Below are 23347 nucleotides of genomic sequence, written 5' to 3' on the forward strand. Positions count from 1 at the left end.
TTTTTTCTGATGAAATTATACTAATCTGGAACTATTAGGCCTTTAAGAACTTTCTAGAACAATAATCGTGCTCCAATCTTGAGAAACACTGGAAAAATAGGACCCCATTCCCTGCCATAATTTCACAGATTTCCTCCGTTTTCTGCCTGAAAACGCTGCCGTATAGCCGAAAACGAAAGTCAAACTGTGAAAACGTTCGGGCCTAGTCCTCTTCCGAGACGGAGACTAGGTCAATTTCATTATAATTTTGAGTTTCGATCAATCAGATCGATTCGATTGTTAAGGGAACTTTTGGGATATTGTCATTGGTAAGTACGGTACATTTTGAAGAGCTGATATTGGTAACAATTTCCGTATTGTGTTGCGCCACTAGATTCGTTATGTTCAAAACATAACGAACGGAACAACACTTTTTTTTATAAAGACAATATTATATGAACAATTATGCTCAAAATCGCCAAAAAATAAGAACAATTTAAGAAGGTAAGAACAATACTGAGCCTGAAATTTCTCAATTTAGTGGTCAAAGTAGGAAAAATTTGGTATAACGTCTAAAATACCTTAATTACACCCTGTAAATAAGAACAGGATAAGAAAAGTTTGAGGCTTAAAGTGCCGAAGGATAAGAACAGAGCCTCAGCAAAATCTTGACTGATTCTTATTAAAAAAAGTGTATTCCCCTGGATATGATCACAAGAGAAGGAAGAATGAATAATTACATACCTATGTAATATAAAAACAATAAGCAACCTATCTGCCAAAACATTTTCAAGCTTAGAACCGTATATCTTTGGTTGATAATTGAATCCTCTTTAGTACAGCACTTGCAAATAAGGAATGGTTAAACTTTGAGGGAGTTACCGCACCTAAATTCATTTCTTTTTGATTGTTAAAAAGTTATAGATTGGTCACAAAACAATTATTGTACCTTACATTGGTAAAGAAATTCTTTTGTTTTATGTTACTACACATTTCATCATATAAATTGACTTCGATGGCCAAAATATTAAGAACAAGTTAAGAACATTTCAAGGCTTTATGGACTTTTAAACATAATTTCTTAGGAAATTGCAAAAAAATAATCACGAAGCGAGGAAATTAAGAACATTTTAATCAAGATTATTTTTAGGCTCAAAACTGAAAATTTTCTGGAAAAACTACAGATCCCAGCCGTTAGGCTCCAAAATTTTTGGATGTTCTTATAAAAAACGTGTACGTTCTCGTGATATTGCAAGAAAATGTTCTTGTATCATTATATTGAATAAATAAAAGTGACACAAATTTGACAAATTAAATGCATTTCGTGATGTATTACATCTGCGAACCAAGGTCAAACCACAAATGCAATAATTGAATTTTAAATCCTTGATACACCCCGTCTCTGTGACCCAGTGGGATCCACCCCACTGGCCAACCCAGTGAAAAATATTTACAAAAATGGCTCATTTTTTTACTCCACTAGATAAATCACTCACCCCACTGGAATCTTGTAGCTGAAAATGAGCCCATTGAAAATAACGAAAAACCCATACTGATACCTCACTCAAAATGTTCTGATTTTGATGTACCCCAGTAGAATTTTCCCATCAAAAGGGTCACCCCACTAGAATCTCCATTTCACAAAAAAGTCTTAATTTGCTTTCTCAATCAAAGTAGTAAAACTGTATAACACTTCGTTGTTTTTCCACTCAAGCTCCTCTAAAAATGGGTCGGTTGCTGTCAATCGGTAAAAATATAATTAAAGTATTAATATCTATCCGTATATTGCTATTGACCATGAAAATTCGTAAATTAGTATAATGTACAGCGTTGCGACTAGGGGCAAACAGGGGACACAAACTCCCAAGTCTCTTTAGGTCTTTAACACGAGCGAAACGGAGGCGCAAATTTTTTAACAATTTTAGCGCTTTTACTACTGAAAACCATGAGCCTTACTGAACTGCTAATAGGCAAGTATGTGTTGCACAAAATCGGGCACAAAATCAAACAATGATAATTTACTGGCGAATCTTAACTAAAATCCTACCAACCATAACTCAGAACTAAAGTCTGTCTCGAAATAATTTGCAGCTGGAGAAAAAAATGGCTGTAACCTTTGATAGAATTCGAATCAAGTTGCGATTTTGTGCTCGTTAAAAATATATTCGTGAGTGGGATATTATCAAGTAAAAAAATTGAGAAAAAAAAGGAATATGAAAATGAAAAATGAAGAAGAAAAAAATCAACTTTTTGTAGAAATGTGGTATAATTACCATTTTCACAGGAGTGACTCTTCAATCTTAGATCATCATCAATGTGAAAAAACTTTTCAAAAAATCTTCATTCATCAAAAGATATCAAACAAGTTTATTTGCTGGTTGATCGACAAAAGGCTGTTTTTTTTGTCGTTTTTTACCAGTTTTTTTACTATTTTTAGAGTCAACCAGCATAAACTTTGTTTGATATCTTTTGATTGAATGAATATTTTTGACGTTTTTTCACATTGATGATGATCTAAGATTGAAGAGTCACTCCTGTGAAAATGGTAATTATACCACATTTCTACAAAAAGTTGATTTTTTTCTTCTTCATTTTTCATTTTCATTTTCCTTTTTTTTTCTCAATTTTTTTACTTGATAATATTCCACTCACGAATATCTTTTTAACAAGCACTTAATCGCAACTTGATTCGAATTCTATCAAAAGTTACAGCCATTTTTGTCTCCAGCTGCAAATTATTTCGAGACAGACTTTACTACGTTTTCAGATAAAATACCCTCGTTGTTTTAGAAAGCTGAGGCCGAGAGCTTTCCAACTGTACCAAAGTTTTTGCTTAAAAGCCATTTTTCTAGAGACAAAATATCGTTATTTGAAAATAGATTTTTATCGAAAAAACTTGGGAAAAAACACTACTTTCAAAAACCAGTTGCAAAATTTGAGAAAAAAGGGAATGGTTTTAGCCAAACAAGAGAGTCGAAAATCAAAATTTTTCCTACATCTTTTTGGAAAGTAGGTTCATTATGTCTCCTTCACTATTAGAGGAACGTCCTCAGATACTCCACTTTTATTTTATCTATACAGCACGAGTCTCCAGTATGCACTCAGATTAAGGTTTTTGTATAAAAAATACATTAAGAAATGAGGTAATTTTTGTATCTCTGAAAAAAAGTTTGAAAACTTTTACTAGGAAAACGTGACTCGAAATTCCAGTCAATATTCCAACATAACCTATGTTATTGGGATTTGTCTCTGAACCAAGAATCTTGGTGAACTCATCAGAAGACAAAATAGTTTTTTAAATAGGTAATTTGCCTAGAAAGATGGATCTGCAAAATGCCTGTCTCTTTCAGTTTTTGTGACATCGCCAGAGTGTCTGAGTGGTTTCCAAATTATTTATCAGAAAACCATCATTCTTCGTCAAAAATTTTGAACCCTCCCCGTCATATCTGCCATTTAAACCCTTTGTCTTAAGGTTTTTAAGTAACGCACATGATTTTAACTAAACACTCCTCAATGATACGGTTATCTGATCTTGCCTAAAACCGTGCTTATGCAAATCTCGGGTTCACCTTATCGCTCCATCCATTAATAAAAGTAACGAAGTTTGTGGCCGCTGAAAATTAATTTTTCTTTTAATAAGATCCTGATGATAAAATTTGATAAAATTCTTATAAACCCAAAATTTTTGATTTTTATTTCTGATAACGGACACGAAGGGTGTTGAGGTCAGAGGTATTTTTTAACGAACGTTTCTAAAGAATCAAATTGTATAAGAAGACATTTTAATATCTCACAGTACCAAGGTATTGTTGATTTAATTTAAGCTTAACAGTACCCTGCTTCATTGACTAAATTGTCACACATTGGAGCTTTTTACCAGTACTAAGTATATTCTCAGCAAGACATAACTCCCGGTTGACCCAAGGGTTTGATGGCTGGCCGCTGTGTCAATTCACCTTATTTCGGACACAGTTAGCCTTCAAACACTTATCCTTTTTTGGGTCACCCGGTGATTTAATTTGGTGAATTGGAAATTTTGTCACACTGAAATGAGTGAAAATTACTCAAAAATATGCTAAGGCGAGGCCAATTTGATTTGTTGTTTTACGGGCCAATCTATCCAAAAAAGTAGGTCGGTCGGTCGGTGAAAAATTAAAAATAAAAGTAGAATAACACCTATATATGTAAAATGTGAAATGTGAAATGTGAAATAGAAAATAAAAACGAACAAAAAAGTCGAATTCACGGATAAAATGAAAAATTGAACATAAAATTCTCAAAACGTTGGAAAAACTACCAAAATTTTGAAAATTTGGGAGCCTCTTAAGTAATGAAAAATAAAAATGTCTTAGAAAATGTACCAAAATGAATTTATTTTTATTTCGATTTTTGGAATTTCAGGGTCGGTCGGGCCCGTAAAACAACTAATCAAAATGGTCTCGCCTAAAAAGTTGTGATTTTTCACATATTTCTGTTTTTGTTAAATTTGGCGAATTGCCGAATTTGGAAATTTTGGCGAGGATTTAATTTGGCGAATTTTGGCCAAATTCGCCAAATTCGCCAAATTTAATCCCCGCCAAAATTTATCCACTTAAGGTAATATAACAAAAGGCAGACACTGTCCTGATATGAAATATGTGTCTGATATGAAACGGGAACACTTATGTAAAAATAAAACCTTTAAAGGAACATAACAGTACTTGCGAAATTTATAAACAAACTGTATGCAGCGAATACAAAATCAAAACAAATGTCACATGTCAAAATAAAAAATCAAACGGTTTTGATTGTTTCAATTGTTTTACAAGTTTGTTTTGGACACGTGATTTTAATTGTTCTCCTTAATGACACGTGGTTCGCGCAATGTTTTTATTTTACAACTTTAATGTCCCTTTAAGCTTCTCCAAGCAAAAAAAGTTTAATATCGCAAAAAATATCGCTGAAAGGTATACTATCGTAATACTTTGAAAATGAAACGGAAACCGATTACAAGCATTCAGTCAAAAATGTTTCAGTTTTCAAAAAGAAAAATACCAATCCCCTTCTAGTAACCTGATAACAGCTGTTCATAATTTTCTTATGCGCACGGTAAACCTCTAAAGGCGCTTGAAAATTATACATCTGATGAAAATAATCCTCCCGCGGAAAATTTTACAACAAAAATCTTGTTGTGCGCCAGAAAGTCAAAAACTGATACGGCGCCCTATTCATAAACATAATCACGCAACTTTGTTGTCATCCCCAGTCTTTTCAGACGAACGCGGTCCTTACAATTTCGAGATTGCATATTCTTCAGATTGTATGTTTTCACCCATCCTTTAGAGCTTCAGCGTGGTGGGAAGAAAACATTCACAATCTGTTATCAGGTTACCTTTTAGAGAATCTAACTTACAGTAGGTAAAAAGAAAAAAAAAGATAGGAAATAAAATACAAACTTCCATCATAACCAAAAATATTATGTGACTTTTGTGACAAGACAATACAGACAAAAAGTTTCTCGAAGTCTGTTTTGAATTGTGAACTCGTTTACTAGCTCTTCTGAAATCTCTCTACTATTGGCTAATTTTTATTGTAATCGTCAGCCGTGCAAAATTACTCGAATCTGATTGGTTTAGAGGAGTGCGAATAATCGTTAATTGCACTCCAAACCATACGATTACTAGTACTAATTGTACGTTCGAATAGCACACCGTGGTGAATCTAAAAATAGACATCACTTTCTTTATTTGCCCGAGTTTCAATCCCATCGTTCATTGCGTTAATTTCTTGTGCACATTAATTACACTTATAACAAAGAAAATGTAACAACTCTCACGATTTTGAAATCAAAGTGAAAGGGATTATGGGATTGAATGTCGGACAAATTTGAAAAGTAATAATTATGACGTTTGCATAACGGAGCGCTATTACTGTACGGTCTCTTAGGAATGGTTTCGATGATTATCCATTATTATCTGTTCTCTGATTCGTTCATTTTAAATTACGTTTCAAGTTTTTCTTAAATCCCTAGAGAAATCCCTAGTTTCTGATTCAGTAGTGATCTCATTTAATTCGTAAATTCTATTGCATGCAACAAATTATTAATTCGTAAATTTTATTGCATGCAACAAATTATCCCTCATAAAACGGGATTGAAGTGAATAAATACGAGTTACCAGTTAAAAGAATCTGCCACTAAGAGTAAACGGGTATTCTGTTAGGAGAGAGACGAGTAAAAGCGAGGGAAGTTGTTTTGAGGGACGCAGGTTTTCTCGAAAGATATATTAAAATTTTTGATTTAGAAAAGCTGGGGTAGGTTTTATTTATCAAAGTCATGGAGCATACAAGAAGGCACTCTGTACCAATTTTGACATCTTTTGATTTGGTGACTACGACCACTTCAACAACAACTATATTCAACTGTGCTGCTAAAGACAAATTACAATTTTATACACCGCAACATGACCACAGCATACGCAAAAGGTAGGGAAAAGTATTTCTTGTTTATGAATGACTTTTAGGGGCGGTTCAGAACTAGGGGGGGTGGACTTTTCTTGTAACACCCTTTAAATTTTGATCCAGTTGGTCTTTTTGAAAGAGATTTGGCATAGGTGAAGCGAGATACCCTCCAAAATCTATGGATGAGAGCGGTTTTTACGACACTGTGATTATTGTCCTAGATTTATCAAAAAATAATGAATATGTCATAAACGTCTGCACTCCCTCATAAGTTTTGCAGGTTATCTCGTTACGCCTATGGCAGAACTAGGGAGGGGGGGCTCTCCTTCAACACCCCTTAACGTTTGATCTAGTTGGTCTTTTTGAAAGAAATTTGGAATACATGACTTTTGACAAAATAAATTTCGATAATGTCACTCATAATACCTAAAGTGAGCAAAATCTGATAATTTCCTTTGTTCTTTGAAAAGAGCAATCGTAAAAAAGTGAGGGCTTCAAAAAAAGTTCCCTGAGTTCGAAAGGCTTATTTTATCATAAATATTCAATAAGTTACAGTTTGAACAAAATTTGACAATTTTTATGAAAACTCACTATACTGTCAGAAATGTTATCATGCTCAAGGTGTGTAAATTTTTGGGAGTCGATGTTTTTTTTATTTTGAAGTTAAATAAAAGTTAGGGATTTAATTTCAAAAGCTAGTAGTATTAGGGAATTCACCCATCGAACAGGAAAAGACCCCTCCCTTAGGACAATGTAGGGTTGTTTCTTTGTCAGAACAGTTTCTTTAGTTTTTGGACCTACCCCGGTGGAGGTCCTATAAATTAACCCCTGTCCGTTCTTCCGTCCGTCCGTTCGTTACCAACTTTTCTCGAGATTGGCTCATTAGTTTTTTCTGATTTTTTGCTCAAAGATGTGTAGCTATAAACCCTCGAATGTGACGGAGCCCGATTTTCGAAAAAAAATGTTTTTGGGCAAATTTGGGCCAAAAAAAAGGTTAAAAAAGGATTTTTTGGACTTTGTGAAAAATTGGATCATTATTTTTTTCTCATTTTTTGCATGAAAGTAGGGTACCATCATAAGTAAAAGATGGCACAAGCAGATTTTTGCAAACAAATTTTGTTTGCTCAAGAAACACATGTTTATCTATAAGAATCACTATTAATAAGCATACATCAATGTATGTTCTTAGTCAAATTACTCAATTTTTTTATGAGATATGTTTTTTTGCTCATGAGGTCTTACATTTGAAGAATATGTGTGTTAGACATGACATTTTGGTTGCTTTGCGTGTTTTTATAAAAAAGCTTGCCAAATTCGATATTTTTTTATAAGCACATCAATTACTTAGGTATTAGCTTTTCTCGAGATTGGCTCTTTTATTCTTTATGACTTTTTGCACAAAGATGCATAACTATAAAGCCCCGAATGTGACGGAGCCCGAAAAAATGTTTTCGGGCAAATTTGGGCCTAAAAACGACTAAAACTGGACTTTGTGAAACATTGGATAATTGTCTTTTCTGATTTTTTGCATGAAAGTAGGTGAAAAATGGATCAAGCAGATTTTTGTAAAATAATTTTTCAGCTCAAAAAAAGCATCTTTATCTATAGGAATCACTATTAATAAGCATAAATCAATGTTCTTAGTTAAATTACTCAATTTTTTTATGAGATATGATTTTTTTGCTCACGAAGTCTTGAATATGAAAGAATATTTCAAGAGCATGAAATTTTGGTTTCTAAACGTTTTTTTTTATAAGAAACAAACGACTAATTTCTAACAGATCGTCACTATTTGTGTTCTGAATGATTGTTTAACGGTCATGCTCACGTAGATATCAATTATATGTGTTAAATGCATAACCAGGTAGGTTCATAAAAGTATCACTTGTTAACTATCTTTTTAACCAAAATTTATTTGAGCAAGTACTGTTTGATTGCTTCTAAATACACTCATTTCTTTTTATAAGCATACAGTAAATTTCGGCTGAAGCTCACTATGCTTAAGTAAAGCTCAATTTTGAACCTTGACTTATGCTTACTCTTAGGTGCCAAATAAACGCCCCCCCCCCCCGCTTGTTAATTTTTCGATTTTTTCCAACCCCCCCGGACATTATTAGGACCCCCCCCCCGTTTATTAATTTTTGAAAAAGTTCCCAGCTCCCAAAAGGAAAGTTTCTTGTTTTACTCTAAAAAGCCTAAATTTAGTCTATTTTCACCCTTTTTAGGGTTTTTAAAAGTCCATTTTCCAACCCCCCCCGGTAATTAGGTTCCCCCCGTTTATTTGATTTGAAAAAATTTTCCAACCCCCCCCCCCATTTAATCGAGCCCCCCGTTTATTTGGCGCCTAAGAGTAACCCTATGTTTGGTGAAGGGTAAAGATTTGTTAATATTTTAGAGGATATATTTTATTTTTTACGTTAACAAAATCGAAAAGTTTATTGTAAGTTTAAAAAGTGTACATTCTTTAGAGACCAAGCTGTGTTATTTATAAGAGATTAAACAAAATAAAATCACCAATTTTTCGAATTTTGTTTGTAATATCTTCTTCATTCTTCTGTTATTTTCTGAAGTTTTGGAAATTATGATTCTAAAATATTCTTTGGCTGAGCCTCAAGGTATGCTTAGCATATGCTTGATTTTTCTGGAAATTTGAGCGTCAGTATGCTTATAAAAAAATGAGTGTATAATTTGCAAATTAACAATCTAATATAGGTTCTTCGTGTTGTTCGATTTAAGTCTCAAATAAGACCGAAAGGAAAAAAGAGACATTTAGTATAAGATTCCTATTTCCACACTATGATTTCTTTGCCACTTTTCTAGCAAAAAAGGGAAAGATAGGCAGTTTCGTGAATAAACACAATTACCTATAGAAACAAACTCCTTCCAATATCATGCCAGTTATCCTGGGAAAAACAGTGGAAAGGTTCCGGAAAAGTGACAAATTTGAGTATGGCAATGAGAATCTTATACAAAACAACGATATGATTTACTTTCAGTTACGCAAGTTACAAAGACCTTGCAAACGCACCAATCAAAAAAGAACGACCTCGCATAACAAGACGCTCCTCAGTGCCATGTCTCTCATCCGAACGTTCACGACACAACAGCCTTAAAGTCATCTGCAAACGCTTAGATTTCTCCGCGGAAACTACTACGCCGTCAAATAAACGTCACCATCCCGACACGTCATTTAAAACACCATCATCTATGGCAACGGCTAAAACGTCAACCACTTTAAACGACGTCTTCGCTGATCTACGCGTCGACCGAATCCAACCGCCTTCCAAGCGTGTACGTTTTTCCGATGACGTCAAAGTAGCATGTCCACTAGCAACCACACCTATATCCAACCTACGTACACCAACATCGGGTAGATCTCGTCTTCAAAATTCACACCTCTACACACCGCTATCAAGACTACGTCATCAAAGGACACCAGTCAGACAAACACCTGTACAGAACGTAACTCCTCTTAAATCCGGCACTACTTCGGCACTAGCGGCTTTGTCAGCATCTCGTGTCAGGTTCCAGAATACATCTGCCATTAATGCACCAGTATCAATGCCTGATTCTAAAAATAACTGGTTTTTTAAACCATCAGCAGCTAAAAAGCCACAACTATTTGTTCAATCGAGTAGAACAACTCCAATGAAATTGCCCAACTCTGCTAATACACTGGCGTCAAAGAAACCATCAGAGAATTTATTCAAGAAAACTCTTCAATCGACCAGAGCTGCTAAAGAGCTTGACTTATTATTGAAATAAATTTTGAACTGTTTTTGGTTCTGTTTAATTTCGCTTTTTCATTGTTCCGCAGTTCTTATAATCTTATATTATTATCTTATAATTTATCCTCGACTTATCTATGAATATTTTCATTCAGTCATATTTTCAGTGCATTTTTCAAATAAACTACGACTTAACTGTTAGCACCACAAATAATTCTCTCACATGGGCCTTGGCCGTTTTTTTGTTACATTTGATAGTATTATAAAATTTATATACATATTTAAATCAAAAAATAATTTATGTTTTAAGAATGCTGTTGAACGGTTCTACGTACTCAAATGTAAATATTTTCTAAAATTTGTATCATATGTTAATTACTCACTCCAAAAATGGAAAAATAATTACGTTTACGACCTGTTTTGAGGTCTGATAAATTAACTGACCATCTGTGTGTCCGTTCTCTCAATTATCATTGGGCTGTTCCATAAAATTTCCATACAGGGACGAACGAAGTGGACGAACCTTTTCAAGTGAAAACAAATTTCTAGGAAAAGTGTAGATACCTCCTGGAAAATGGCAAAATTTGCAAAAGAACCCTGGAAAAAATTATTTTCATGTCTTAAACTGAGGGTGGACGAACTAAAATCAGTTGTTTACCTTCTGGAAATTCAGGAATAACTTTTTACCCCGGGAAAAATGAAAAAACACTTCTTTAACCCTCCCCTGTATGGTCATAAAATGGTATGACCCATTGCTCTGTGTATCATTTTATTTTCAGTTTAGCTTTCAGTCGGTTTGCAAAAATGAAACGCATGATAATAGAAAAATATGGCCGATTTTCCTACTGTTGAAAATAGATAACTAAGTGACTTACATTGAAACTTTTCATCGAATGGCTCTTATGGGGGCCCCCCCAGCGGTTTGCGTGATTGCGTGAATGGGCATTTTCGGTTGCGTGAATGCGTGAAAATTGAAAAAAAAATGCGTGAATGCGTGAATTGAAAAAACTTGCGTGAACGTGAAAATGTACTTTTTGATTGCGTGAATGCGTGAATCTGGGCTATTTTGTGCGTGAATACGTGAATTTTCCCTTTTTCCACCGATTATGTGCAGTTTTCCCGATTTTCCAATGTTTCCCCGATTTTTCCCAAAAAAATTTCCGATTTCTGAAAAATCGGGTTATTGCGTGAAACTTGAGGAAAATTTGCGTGAATGCGTGAATTTCGAAAAAAAATTGCGTGATTGCGTGAATTGAGGGTCCGCTGGGGGGGCCTCTCTTATGGGTCCTACTCCTAAAACCACTAGGAAAAAATCTGTGAGCAGTGAAAAATTGTCGTAAGTCAGCGGAATTGTCATAAAGTCATTTTAAATGAACACACAAATGTATAATTTTCACAAAAGGTAAAAAATTCAATTTCAAAACTACAAATTTCAGTTCAATAGAAATTTTAACGTCAAAAATCGAGAAATAGGGGCGTTTTTTGACACACCCAGATGAGATTATGACTTCATAAAGTTTTCAATCGTAGGGCGAGCACATCTACTGTTTTTATTTAGACCTCCATTGATAAATAGGGTTTCGATCATTGAGATCTAAAAGCCTGAAGGGCTAGAGTAGAATCTCGAACCTTTTTCAGGCAAGAAAAAGTGAAGCCACTTATTTCCCATCGAGAAGCGCCTAGAACACACCGCAATCATGACGACGGATTGTATCTTGCTGATCCTTTGTTTTTGAGGGCTGTTTCTTTTTAATTCAGCGACAGATTTTACTTTTAACCCGGCGTTTGTATAGAAACCACACTTAGGCGTTCTGGATTGGAAATAAGTGGCTTCATTTCCCATCCAGGAGGTTGGGCTTCGAAGTCAATGGTTTCAATGGCTCGATCACAAGATATGTAGGTTTAAATTTGCATTTTCTCCGGACACACTATCTAAAAGTTATGAGATTTACAGAGAAAAATATTCGGCGTGTTTTTTTTATGGGTGACCAAATACATGGTGAAAAATAGCTGATTACTTCTTCACCAAAACTTTGAATTGATTGCAGCTTTCAAACTTGGATTCAACAAAAAAGTCACGGTAAATGTTTTAGACAATCAAATCATTAATATGTCCATGAATATCATCAATTCCACCATGATTGTTTGAATTTAATACAGCTTGTATGAATTCGTATGGGATTTCAAAATTAATGTCCATCTTGTCAAGCAATGGCATCGATCTGGTCCGTAAATTACGCAAAACACGATTCGCTATTTTGATATCTTTGTTAAGACCGTTCAATAGATTTTGACGTTGTTTTAATTTTTGACGTGCTGCTTGACGTCTTTTACGAACTTCATTGACGTGGTCGTTGGTGGTAACAAGATTTTCATCATTTGCAAGTGTTTTTGGTACGGCACCGCCCTCTGGTGAAGGCGTCCGCCTAGGCGAAGTTTTTTTATGTCCAAGAATCTCATTTGTTTCTAGGTTTGATTCATTTGACGACGTACCATTATTTTGTGATGTCGAAATCAGGTTTTCCAAAGATCGATGAAATCTTTTTGTTTTACTCTGAGAAGAATGTTGATGTAGCTGTGCAATCGATTTAGGGTGTGGTGCCAAAGATACGAAGTGTATATTATCTAATGATGTAGAATTTGGCATTGTTTTCGAATCTTTTAATTGTTTTATACGTTTGTCTTTTAACTCTTTCATTTCATTCAAATTTTCAGCCGATGCTGATATTTTACGCATGCGTCTCTTGACAGCATTGCAAAGTATTTCGGCTGACGTAGTTTTAGAACGGTTTTGATTTGCTGCTTCATTTGATTGGCTCTCACGTTCAATCGAGCTTTCTGATTGGTCAGATTTCGTTGAATTGGTTTCTCTCGATAGCCAAGCATCTGCCATATTTATTTGGTTTATTGCTAATGGCGATGATGGTAATGATCTCACTTCAATAGACTCGTTTTGAGAAATATCCCCCATTTTAGTTTTGCGACTGCGCCGTGGTATTTGTTCACCATTAGTGTTTTTTGTAACTAAGGGCGACGAGCGTTGGATACCATTACCTATACTCCATTGGGTGGGCGAGTCTAATTCAAAAGAACCGTCGGGAGACCAATCGCCAGAAATTTGCTGATTGAAATTTGATTTAACTGAGCTAACATCTTTATTTGTTTTTCTAGTTGCAATGGGAGACGAGTGGGGTGACATGTGCGATTTACGTCTGTTCCTTGACATAAGAGGTGAACTAGGCATGGACGAGCTGTGTGTGACATCTTGGAGTTTGCTCTGTAACAGGTAAGATTGTCTACGTAAATCCTCAGTTGAAGAAACTTCACTGACCTGAAAAAAGAAATAATTGGAACTATTTCATAGCCTGTATTCTCTCGGGTACCTAATAGACCGGGGTTAGTCTACAATGGTGGTTGGAATAATGTTGGCATCTCTGGGTATTTTAGCGTTTTGCAGAAGTTCAGGCGAGAATGAAACTTTCAGGAGGGATAAAATGGCTGCCAGGCCATATTTTAACCCTAGTCGGACTATTTATAAGCTTTTGGATCCTCAGATTCTAAGCTCCCAAGTCTTAAGTCACATGTTATAACTCTGTTTTCCTACTCTAATTTAAGAAATTTAGAAATTAATTGCGGTTTCTTTTTGTGCCAAATAGTATGGGAATAGTTGTAGCATATGTTATACAATCAGACATACGTATTAAGAAATAGGCAAAAAAACAATGGACAAATACACCTTTTCAACCGTAGCCACCAAATGCTGGGCGGGCATTTTTTGTCCGTTTTACCACTATAAACTCGATCCAATCCTTTTTTTACACCTTGTCTATAGGTGCGAAAAAAGACTGCGAAGGTTTTATGGTGGTTAAACGCACAAAAAATCCCCGCGCGGCAATTGGCGGCTACGGTCGAAAAGGTGTATTGTAGTTGATACAAACCGATATCACCCCGTAACAATTATCGTATTATCATATTACAACCTAATGTATTACACGGAATATAAACGACTCTAGTCTAAAGCGGGATGGAATTACTTCTTTCGTCAAAAATCTAATAGCCAAGGAGATCGAATCGAAAAGGAAGCTAGATGTCACAATCAGTAGCTTAGGCAAGAGGGGCGCAAAATTTATGTAGGAGAGCAGATTTAATGACACGGTAATTATCTATTCATAATGTAAAAAGATAATTACCGTGTCATAAAATCTGCTCCCCTACACAAATTTTGCGCCCCTCCTGTCTACGTTACTGAGTAATAACTTGCAAAAGACCCCTTGGGAGTCTCTCTAATGGTTTGAAGAACCACATATGTCAATGTCCTGAAGGTTTTCATTTCCAAAATACCCTAGGAAGAGACAGGATCTTTTTAACACATATTTGTTAATATTGTGTCTAGCGCAAGATATGACAAGTTTACACTAATACCCTTTTTAAAATTCTCTAAAGGTTGTCTAAGTCTAAGATTATCGACCTTTGGATTAACAACTTTTAGAATGCAGACAATGTATATGCAACCACAGAGGAATGATCATTTTGCAAATGTTAGCTTAATATCGTTATACACGATTTAGCTGTACCTAATAGTTTTATCAGCCACCCGCCTCCCCAGAGGGCTCCTTAATAGTCGGGTCCCTTTTTCGCATATTTAGCAAAAATTTAGAAAGGAGTATAAATAATGCGATAAATTTTTCCAACCTGGACCAGTTCCCTTTCAGGCTAAACATTTTTGTAAACATTTTCAGTATTATAACCCTTTTGGGATTGGCTCTTTCTTCTTGCATAGTATATATCCTGGGGGTGGGGTACTAGGGTTGAGTCTCTCTAAGGGTTGCAAAAATCAGAAAATTTTAAACTAGTCTCTCTAAGGGCCGATTTTTTCAGAAACACTCAAGGGTCACCTTTTCAGCAAAATTCATTCCTCTCTAAGGGTAAAGTGATGCTGGGTACGTACATGCCGGACCATCTGACCGGACCCTTAACACATGTTGCCAGCATTCATTTTTTACAGGTACCCCTGTCCTCCCTGCATAGATAACAGATATAAATTTTCCAAAGAAATTGGGCCTTGTTTGACTTTGAAACAACCTTACGTTTGATAGCTGATGGACACCGTTTTTCTTTATTTTGTTTACTGCATGGTTGTCATGGTGATGATGGTTACCATCATGCTGACTCAGCAATTTGCTTGGTACAGAAAATCGTCTTGATTTTGGTGATCCATGAGTAATAACGTCAGTGAATCTTTGATCTATTTCGGACAGGTCTGAGTGAGAATGCTGATAACTACGTGGAAGCGTGTGGTATGCGGCGCCGCCGCTTTTTCGTTGTGGTGTTGCAGCCACTGATTTACGACGTTTACATATGGTTTCTGAAAACAAAGGAAGATAAGGAAATTCGAACCCTCGAGTCAAAGGATCAACCGGACAATTTCCGTTTTATTTTTCTTAGCCTTTTTAACTCGAACCTCTATAACTCGAATATCTCTTAAACCTTGAACGAATTTCATGGTCCCTTCAGTTAGCAATACCTTACAAACGTATAACTATGTGAGGTACAGGTTTGGGAAATTCGAAATGTACCTTTGTTACACTATATACAGTGGAGTCTTCGTGACTCGAACTTCTATAACTCGAATTTCTCCTTCAATCGACAAAATTTTCTGCGCCTTAGTTAACAATGCCTTATAAACAAATCTCCATAACTCGAAATTTCCCTGACTCGAAATTTCCCTGACTCGATTTTGTGTTCCTCGTGCGTGTTCGAGTTATGGAGACTCCATTGTAACATGCTTGTTGTTCGTTTATTGATAAAGTATCTGCATTGTTTGTCTATATACAGACCAAGTATCTACGGCTAATTTCAAAATTCATTGTCGTAGAGAGTGTTGTAAATGTCTTTTCTCATTTGAGATTTTTCAAACCGACCACTGCGATGGAGTGTTGGTTAGAAAGGGGAGACGATGGTTGCTCTTTATCAATCATACTTCATCGCAGAGGTCTCCGTACAGGAATTTTTCTATCAAACAGACTATGCGCACAGAGTGTACTACGAAACGATAAACGTGAGATCCACTCTGGTACAGAGTACTGCATTGTTGTCTACAAAACGTCAGGAATATGACTCTAACAAATTTTATTACGTGTTTTCATCAGAAAAGGAGACCGATTGTTGACGTAAAAACTTTGACGAAAGAAACACATACCTCTCAATTCTACTGTCTTTTCCTAAAAATAGAAAAATGATTGATTTATTCGTGATCTAAATACTAAAACGTCTCTTAAAATCAAGCTTTGCATAAGCGGGTCATTGATCTCAGCATTTCAAACATGTTTACAGAAAAGTTTTAATACTTCGAAATCCTAAACAAGATGTTCTATTTACTAGGCTTTCTGAACCCTTTGCAACTCACCCTAGACCCCAGTGTCCATAAGACAAGCACCATCCTCGTTTTTATTTGGATTTTATTTGATTAGTTTTAGCCCTGGTCTTATCCTTTTTTTTGAAAAGGTAGCTTAATCTCGACAGGTTTTTTATTGTCACTTAAGTACACTTTATCTATCTAAGTAACATTAGGCCCGGGAGCCTATTTTCGATATCTCTCTTATCTCCGTTTCTCCAAATACTTCAAAACAGATATCAAATTAATTTTGTTTCTCTGCGTGTAAATATGTAATGGTTTTTAAGCATCCTTCTAGAAAATCGTCTGATATAAGCGATAAAATATTAGAGACGTCGAGGGCTCCTCAGCAATGGGCTTTTCTAGAAAAAAAACCGTGCACCTCCTGTTGAGGAGTCCATTTCCATTCCAAGGGGGTATGATTTGAAATGCAGTGGAACTCCATAGCAGTTGACAAAAATCCGTCAAAAGTTAGTGGAATTCCATGGGGGTAATGAATGAAAATCTGTAAAAATTCGGAATTCCAGAGGGGTATGATCCTAAAATTGCCTGGAATTCCAATGGGGTGATTCACAAAATGTTGGAGCTCCTTAACAGGTGGTGTACGGTTTTTTTCTGGAAAACCCAATAAAAGCGGCGCATGCAGACCTGCAATTCACACAATCATGCAATTTTTTAAATATTTTCAAGCATTCACGCAAGTGAAAAAGCCCATTTACGCATTCATATATATAAAAAGGGTAGAGAATGTTAGGGTGACGTTATCCCATTAAATTTTGAGTATGGAAAACAAGTCGACAATGTTGTGAACTTACATATTTTTCCATGATTTCTTCTTCCTTCAAAAAAGAAAAGCGGAAAATTTAAATATAATTTTAGTGTCACAGATTAAAATTATCCTAACGCCCCTTTCTAAGACCTAGGGTGTATAAGAAAATAAGAGAAAATAAAAAGCAAAATTCACTGCTTAAAACACCTTTTTGACCATAGCCGCTAATTGCTGTGCGGGCATTTTTTACCACCCTACAACCGTCCCAGTCTTTTTTCGCGCCTAAAGACAATAGAAAAAAGTGTAAAAAGAGGATTGGATTGAGTCTAGGGTGGTAAAAAATGCCCGTGCAGCAATTGGTGGCTAAGGTCGAAAAGGTGTATTTTCAAGATTTAAGACTTGCACTTACCTTGTGAACTAACTCTGAATACTTTTCGATTCTCTTTTTAGTGATTTCACATTTTTCATCCATGCATTTGACTGCGTTGCCATTGGTGTCGTCATGGAAATGATAACCAAGCATGCTACTATTGGTATTGTTGTTATCACGGCTAAAGAAGAAAATAGACAAAGATCACAGGCTAAAATTCTCATCAATGCTTAGCCTTAGAATTGGGAGTAGCCAAAAGGTAGGTCATTAGACTAGATCGCCCAAGGTTGTGGGTGTAACCTCTAAAGCTGGGCTACATCAAGATCCCCAAAATGGTACTTGATGCCTCTCTGTTTTGTGCTTAGCAGTTAAAGGGAAGGTTCAGGATCAAGGCGTAAGTAAAGCAATGGCACACAACGTTGTGTCAACGTTTATCTAACGTTCACAACGTCCATATAACGTTGGAGTAACGTTAAAACAACGTTGTATGCCAGCTGGGAAAGCAATTCCGGGAGAAAGAGAGAAGCTCTACTCCTATCTTCGAGAGCCATCGAAAGAAGAGTCTTAGATTGTGGTCGCAAAAGTTCTTATTTTTTTAATGAAAGTTAGCAGACTAAAAAATTGCTATAAATACAAGAACAATTTATGAACAATCTCAAGATTTTAAACTTTCGATATACAACAACCAACAAAAACAAACAAATTGTCCCGACATTGAGAACAAGTTAAGAACATGCCGAGGTTCAATCTAAAAGCTAAACAAAATAAGAATATTTTTAGATCAGCCTCAATAGAAATTTACCGGAAATTTATCATCCAAACCGCTCTTTAGTATACTGTATTATAAGTCTGACTGCACAATTTTATGGTTTGTTTAGAAAATCTTTCTTTGCGAAATTGTGTCATCCTTACTAATACAATCATCCCATATCTAAATTTGTTTTCATTATATATTATCTTCTCTCTCTGTTTTTAACATACAAGTTAAACGATATCATATCATAATCTTATCGCGTATAGCACATCCAATCTTTTTCGCCCTCTTATTAATGAAGTTAGTGCCAAAACAGTTTAATTAGAGGTCATCATTAAACAAAAAATGCGTGACGACCTTTTATAGTCGGGGTATTACGTCAAACTTAAGTCATAGGTCGAAAGCCTCCAAATGCTTATGCTTTTTTAATTAAAATAAAAAAAGGTCACACACTCTTATTCGAATTTTGAATTTGTTTTTACATCTAGTTTAACCTCTTTTATGCACTATCGAATAATGCACTATTCATTTGCCGAAAACCGGGGGGGGGTAACTAGCATTGCGAGATGACGGGTATGTCCGAGTAAAAGCTCGAAAATAGACCCATAGTTACATTTTAGCCAAAATTTGATTTTAGTCCAGGTTGCAAAGATTCATTACCCTTTGAGGGAGTCGATTTTTGATTTTGGTAATTTTCGAAACCCAGGGCCTTTTTTGCTTTTTAACGGTTTTTGTAACCCTTTCTGCGTAATTTTTAAGCAATTAGACACCCCTGTGTCACAGACCCGGTGGACCCCCACCCCGGTGGAAAAAAAGGCCAAAAAATCGTCCCCGGTGGAAAAAATATCCTACAATTTAAACCCCACTGCGAACCATCCCACTGGAGTTTTCGAGCTGGAAACAATAGATTTTCTATCCTCATTGGCATTTTGATAGAAATTTTCATCCCCACTGAGGGAAAAAGTTCTACCGGGGCACTGAGACAGGGGTGCAATTAGTCAAGCAGTCAAAGTAATAAAATCTATAGACTAAATATAATGAATATAAAGACTAAAATACCTTAATTTTGTTAGGACAAAGTAAACTTTCGCTAATTCAAACCTCTATTATTCTGATTTATTTTATAATTCGAACTAACTCTTAGTTCCAGAGTGAAGTGGGAAAACCACGTAAAATACTCTTTATAATTCGAATAATCCGAATTACTCTGTAATTCGAACAATTTTAGAATTCTTGTTCTAGATCAATTTTGCGAGAGCTACAGTAACTAACTAGTCACTGAAGTAAAGCTTATTTCAACAAGACTTTGACGATGTGGTACATCTTAGCTTACCCAAGATAAGAGAATCCGTTTCTGTCTAAAATGTGTTTACTTCATAGATTTGTAGAGCCCGAAGGGCTAGATATCGTGCTTTTGCTGAAAAGTGTGATGTGGTTAGGTAAGAAATTCTACCTAAGTCACGTGACATTACAATAGAACTTCAGCGCTTGACCAATCATAAGCTTCGCGGGTTTTCGAAAACAATAGCAGCAATATTTCTTTTTGCTTGGAAGAGCTTAAAGCACTCCATCTAGACAATCTAGCCCTTCGGGCTTTATAAATCTATGGTTTACTTTTGACCGAATCTTAACCGGTCTTTGTCAGGCTATTGGGCGAAAAGACGCCCCTGACGCCTTTAAGGGCATAGGCGTAACAGAGAAGGAGAGATAGGGGTCCTATTTAATCCGGTGAATGGCAAATTTCGGTCCAAGGCACAAAATAATACAATTCACCGGTCTAAAACTTCGGTTGCATGTCCGTCACGCTACTATGATCCCAGAATAACTTAATACCTGTTTCGATTGGCTTTCCTGTTGGATCACTGTTCTGCTAAATCTTCTTTGGAATAATTCAAAAATCATAAAAACCAGAAAACAACCAAAAACTTCTCATCTTAACTTAATAACGATGAAATTCACTTCTTAATACAAGTTACGTCAAGGATTGTTGCATCTCCTACGGAGAAGTGTTACTTTGCTTACCAAACACTGCTAAAAGACTTCCAAACATCTTGAACCCTCCCTCACATTTGAACTTTTAACAACAGAAATTCTTGTTTGTGTTTTCTAATTTTTATTTTATGTGATGTTTTCTTTTCACAACTACATGCTAGGTAATAGAAGTTGATGAAAATTTATATAATTTGCACTTTGATTTTAAAACATAAATTTCAATATGCTAAATTTTTTTTTCGTTTATGATGTTTTTTTTCTCCGTGAATCGGAACGCCGAAAAAAGGCACCGTTGATTTCTAAATTCTAAAGGCTGTTTCATTGTCCATTCAAATTACACCCGATGGGCCCTTTGCTAGAAAAATGACGACAATACATATAGTACCCCCATAGCCACCGGGATTGGCCCTACCCGCCCTCTTCAATGGAGCAGGTTTTTGCAAATTTTACAGACGCAAGCTTCCGCGCCATGGTTTATAACTGAAAACACTAGGCCTTAATTTAAGAACATTTTAAGGCTTTGGAGGCTCTAAAACAAATCAGTTTCTTTGGAAATCGAATAAAACACTCTTAAAATGGGTGAGTAAAACTCAATTCGACGCAAAAGGTTTAAGAACATCCGTAGCCTAAAATATTTTGGACGTTCTTATAAAAAAGCGTAAGAATATTTAACCCTAAAAGTGCCACGGTCATTTTTTTCTAAGTTTTTCAAAGAAAATCGCTAGTTCAAACTTTAAAGGCTTATATCTCCAGATCAGATCTAGAAGGAGTTAGAAGCTCGTTTATAGTCCGTTGGATAGATTAGAGTCATGTCCGCTGCGCGAACCTGCCTGAATGATAGAAATGTGCCCAGTGGTAAAACTTCAAATTATTTCGCTGGAGGACAGAATGAAGTAAATCAGGGCCAAATTTGGAGGTTCTTGGGTCACTCGTTGACCAAAAATAGTCAAAACTGGTCAAAATCTTAAAAATGTGGATTTTTGTCAAATTTTAGCATTTTTTTGACTTTTTAGCTTATATTAAAATCTCGCTGAAAAAACTCACTTTTGATTTTTTTTCGCTTGGCCATGAAGCCCAATTCAATTCCTACGAGTTATACCAAAAATTACGATTTCTAACTCAAACTGGGCATTACAGGCCTACATAGCCCATGTCTGATATATATGACATTGACACTTAAAGCATGGAGGTATAAAGAAAGACAGGAGAAGTATGCTATTGTAACCAAGCTCGCCCTACGATTAAAAAAGTTACGATGTATGCATGCTCATAATCTCATATATCGTGCATTTTTAATGAGCTCTTTTATCCATAGGTTAAATCTTATTGGCTCATTTAAGCTTTAGAAATTAGATGAGACGAGATTCATTGTTCCTGACATCAGTGTAAGAAAATATTTGGACTAAAAAAAGGCCTGTAAACTTGGCAATCCTTCATCAAATGATAAGATTTTTCGATCAATGTTTTCTTTCAGGTGAACTCTATTGCTTGATACTTTCCTCCAAAATTCTCCAGCGACTTTATGTCTACAAATTGAGTCTGAAATCGTGTGTGCTTATAAAGAACTTTTCATTTTCTGGCTTGAGAAAATATCTTTTCAAAACAAAATTGAACGGATAGCGAAATGGAACATAAATTTGTTTCGTGGACGAAGTTTTATCTAATTTTCGTATATTAAAAGGCTAGAATCTTCAATACTGATTATTAGAATGTTCAGAGCAAACTTGAGTTCTACTAAAAAGTCTTATTTCATCGGGCGAGCTTAGAATTTCTTTTGATACATTTTATAAAAGAAATCAAAAGACTTTAACGACCAATTACCGACACATTCAACTCCTGTTTTCTTTATACCTCTATGCTTAAAGGGTTAAACACAATCACGTCTTTAATTCGAGTGAGCTTTTTTTATAAGAACATAAGGCTTCGAGGCAAAAAAGTTTAATATTTCAAGGCTTTGCTTTGCAGACTCTAACCCTAATTTAAATTGTTTGGAAATTTCGCCAAAATAATCAAGAAATGTTGAAAATATGACCATTGAGAAGATTTTTAGGTTTTAAGCCCAAAAAGCTGAAGAACATCTCAAGTCTTCCAAAATTTCTGACCTTCTTATAAGAAGGTGTACACGTTTTTTTTTTTATTAGAACATCTAAAATTTGGCTGAGCCTGGATGTGCTTATTTTTTTTAGCAATTTTCAGCCTAAAATGTTCTTAAATGCGTTCTTAATTTTTCAGACTACTCTAAATCGACAATATGATACAAAATAAAGAGCACTTAAATTTGGCAAAATTTGGACAATATTTGACTCTCGAATTTTGAAGATCCACCCCTAAATTCGGTTAAAACTGCTTAAAAAGAGGAAAAAATTGTAGTTTCTTGTCATTTTTCCAAACTGAGGCTGGGCATGTTCTTAAGATGTTCTTAATTTTTCGACGAATTTCAGCCTATATGTTCTTATAAACTAGGTTCTAATAAAAAAAAAAAGTGTATCCTGTAATCACCACTGTGAAACTTTTTAAAATCTTTTCCCGGTGTGAAAGTATTCTAAACAGGTACTCGAGACAGGGGTGTGTTTAATTCATATCTATAAGAAATTTTAAGTGATGAGTATGAGTATGAATTAGTCGCTCACCTTTCTAACACAACGATCCAATCCATAATGCGGTGATTTCAACCTTTCTTCAGCTCGAAAAAAATAATTTGCTCAAATTATTTTCAAAATGGATAAATAGTATAGAAATAAAATGGCGTAAATACGTGGGCATATGATTAATTTCGCGAAATTAGGTCGGCCGCCTCCTTCCAACCACCAACTTGACAAAAGTTTGAAAGAAAAAATTAATTTAATGACTGAAACCTGCAAAAATATTGCAAAATGAAATTTCAATAATTACAATGTTAGAGATGTAGTGAATTTCAATAATC

The 23347-nt window shown here is 35.4% G+C and overlaps 2 protein-coding genes and 1 long non-coding RNA gene across 4 annotated transcripts; 1 reads left to right on the forward strand and 2 right to left on the reverse strand.

Annotated features, from left to right (window-relative positions):
* Positions 1-6125: 6125 nt before the first annotated feature.
* On the forward strand, positions 6126-10584 carry LOC136820055 (uncharacterized). The gene is made up of 2 exons (XM_067076291.1): positions 6126-6441; positions 9414-10584. The coding sequence occupies exons 1-2, from the start codon at positions 6293-6295 to the stop codon at positions 10180-10182; spliced, it is 918 nt and encodes a 305-aa protein (XP_066932392.1). The 5' UTR covers positions 6126-6292; the 3' UTR covers positions 10183-10584.
* Positions 10585-11532: 948 nt separating this feature from the next.
* LOC136820263 (uncharacterized) lies at positions 11533-16123 on the reverse strand. Its single transcript, XM_067076463.1, has 3 exons — positions 16063-16123; positions 15233-15510; positions 11533-13476 (listed from the first exon to the last, which is right to left on the reverse strand). Exons 1-3 carry the CDS (start codon positions 16121-16123, stop codon positions 12235-12237), a joined length of 1581 nt encoding a protein of 526 aa, XP_066932564.1. The 3' UTR covers positions 11533-12234.
* Positions 16124-16344: 221 nt separating this feature from the next.
* LOC136820063 (uncharacterized) lies at positions 16345-23264 on the reverse strand. Of its 2 annotated transcripts, none has more exons than XR_010848523.1 (4): positions 23055-23264; positions 17718-17859; positions 17355-17378; positions 16345-16366 (listed from the first exon to the last, which is right to left on the reverse strand). It is a non-coding gene; the product is annotated as an uncharacterized lncRNA (long non-coding RNA). The 2 variants fall into 2 exon arrangements; XR_010848524.1 differs by lacking the exon at positions 23055-23264 and adding an exon at positions 20266-20473.
* Positions 23265-23347: the final 83 nt, after the last annotated feature.

This window comes from Clytia hemisphaerica, unplaced genomic scaffold (assembly GCF_902728285.1).
Source record: "Clytia hemisphaerica strain Z4C2 unplaced genomic scaffold, Clytia hemisphaerica genome assembly, whole genome shotgun sequence".
Taxonomy (NCBI): Eukaryota; Metazoa; Cnidaria; class Hydrozoa; order Leptothecata; family Clytiidae; genus Clytia; species Clytia hemisphaerica.

Bases quoted from the DNA above. Each gene is read 5' to 3' on its own strand.
- LOC136820055 (XM_067076291.1), top strand. From the start codon at position 6,293: ATGGAGCATACAAGAAGGCACTCTGTACCAATTTTGACATCTTTTGAT. The intron at 6,442-9,413 runs GTAGGGAAAAGT...ATTTACTTTCAG, and splicing joins GACCACAGCATACGCAAAAG to TTACGCAAGTTACAAAGACC.
- LOC136820263 (XM_067076463.1), bottom strand. From the start codon at position 16,123: ATGATTGATAAAGAGCAACCATCGTCTCCCCTTTCTAACCAACACTCC. The intron at 15,511-16,062 runs GTTTGAAAAATC...CTTTGTTTTCAG, and splicing joins ACACTCCATCGCAGTGGTCG to AAACCATATGTAAACGTCGT. The intron at 13,477-15,232 runs GTAAGGTTGTTT...TTCTTTTTTCAG, and splicing joins GTGTCCATCAGCTATCAAAC to GTCAGTGAAGTTTCTTCAAC.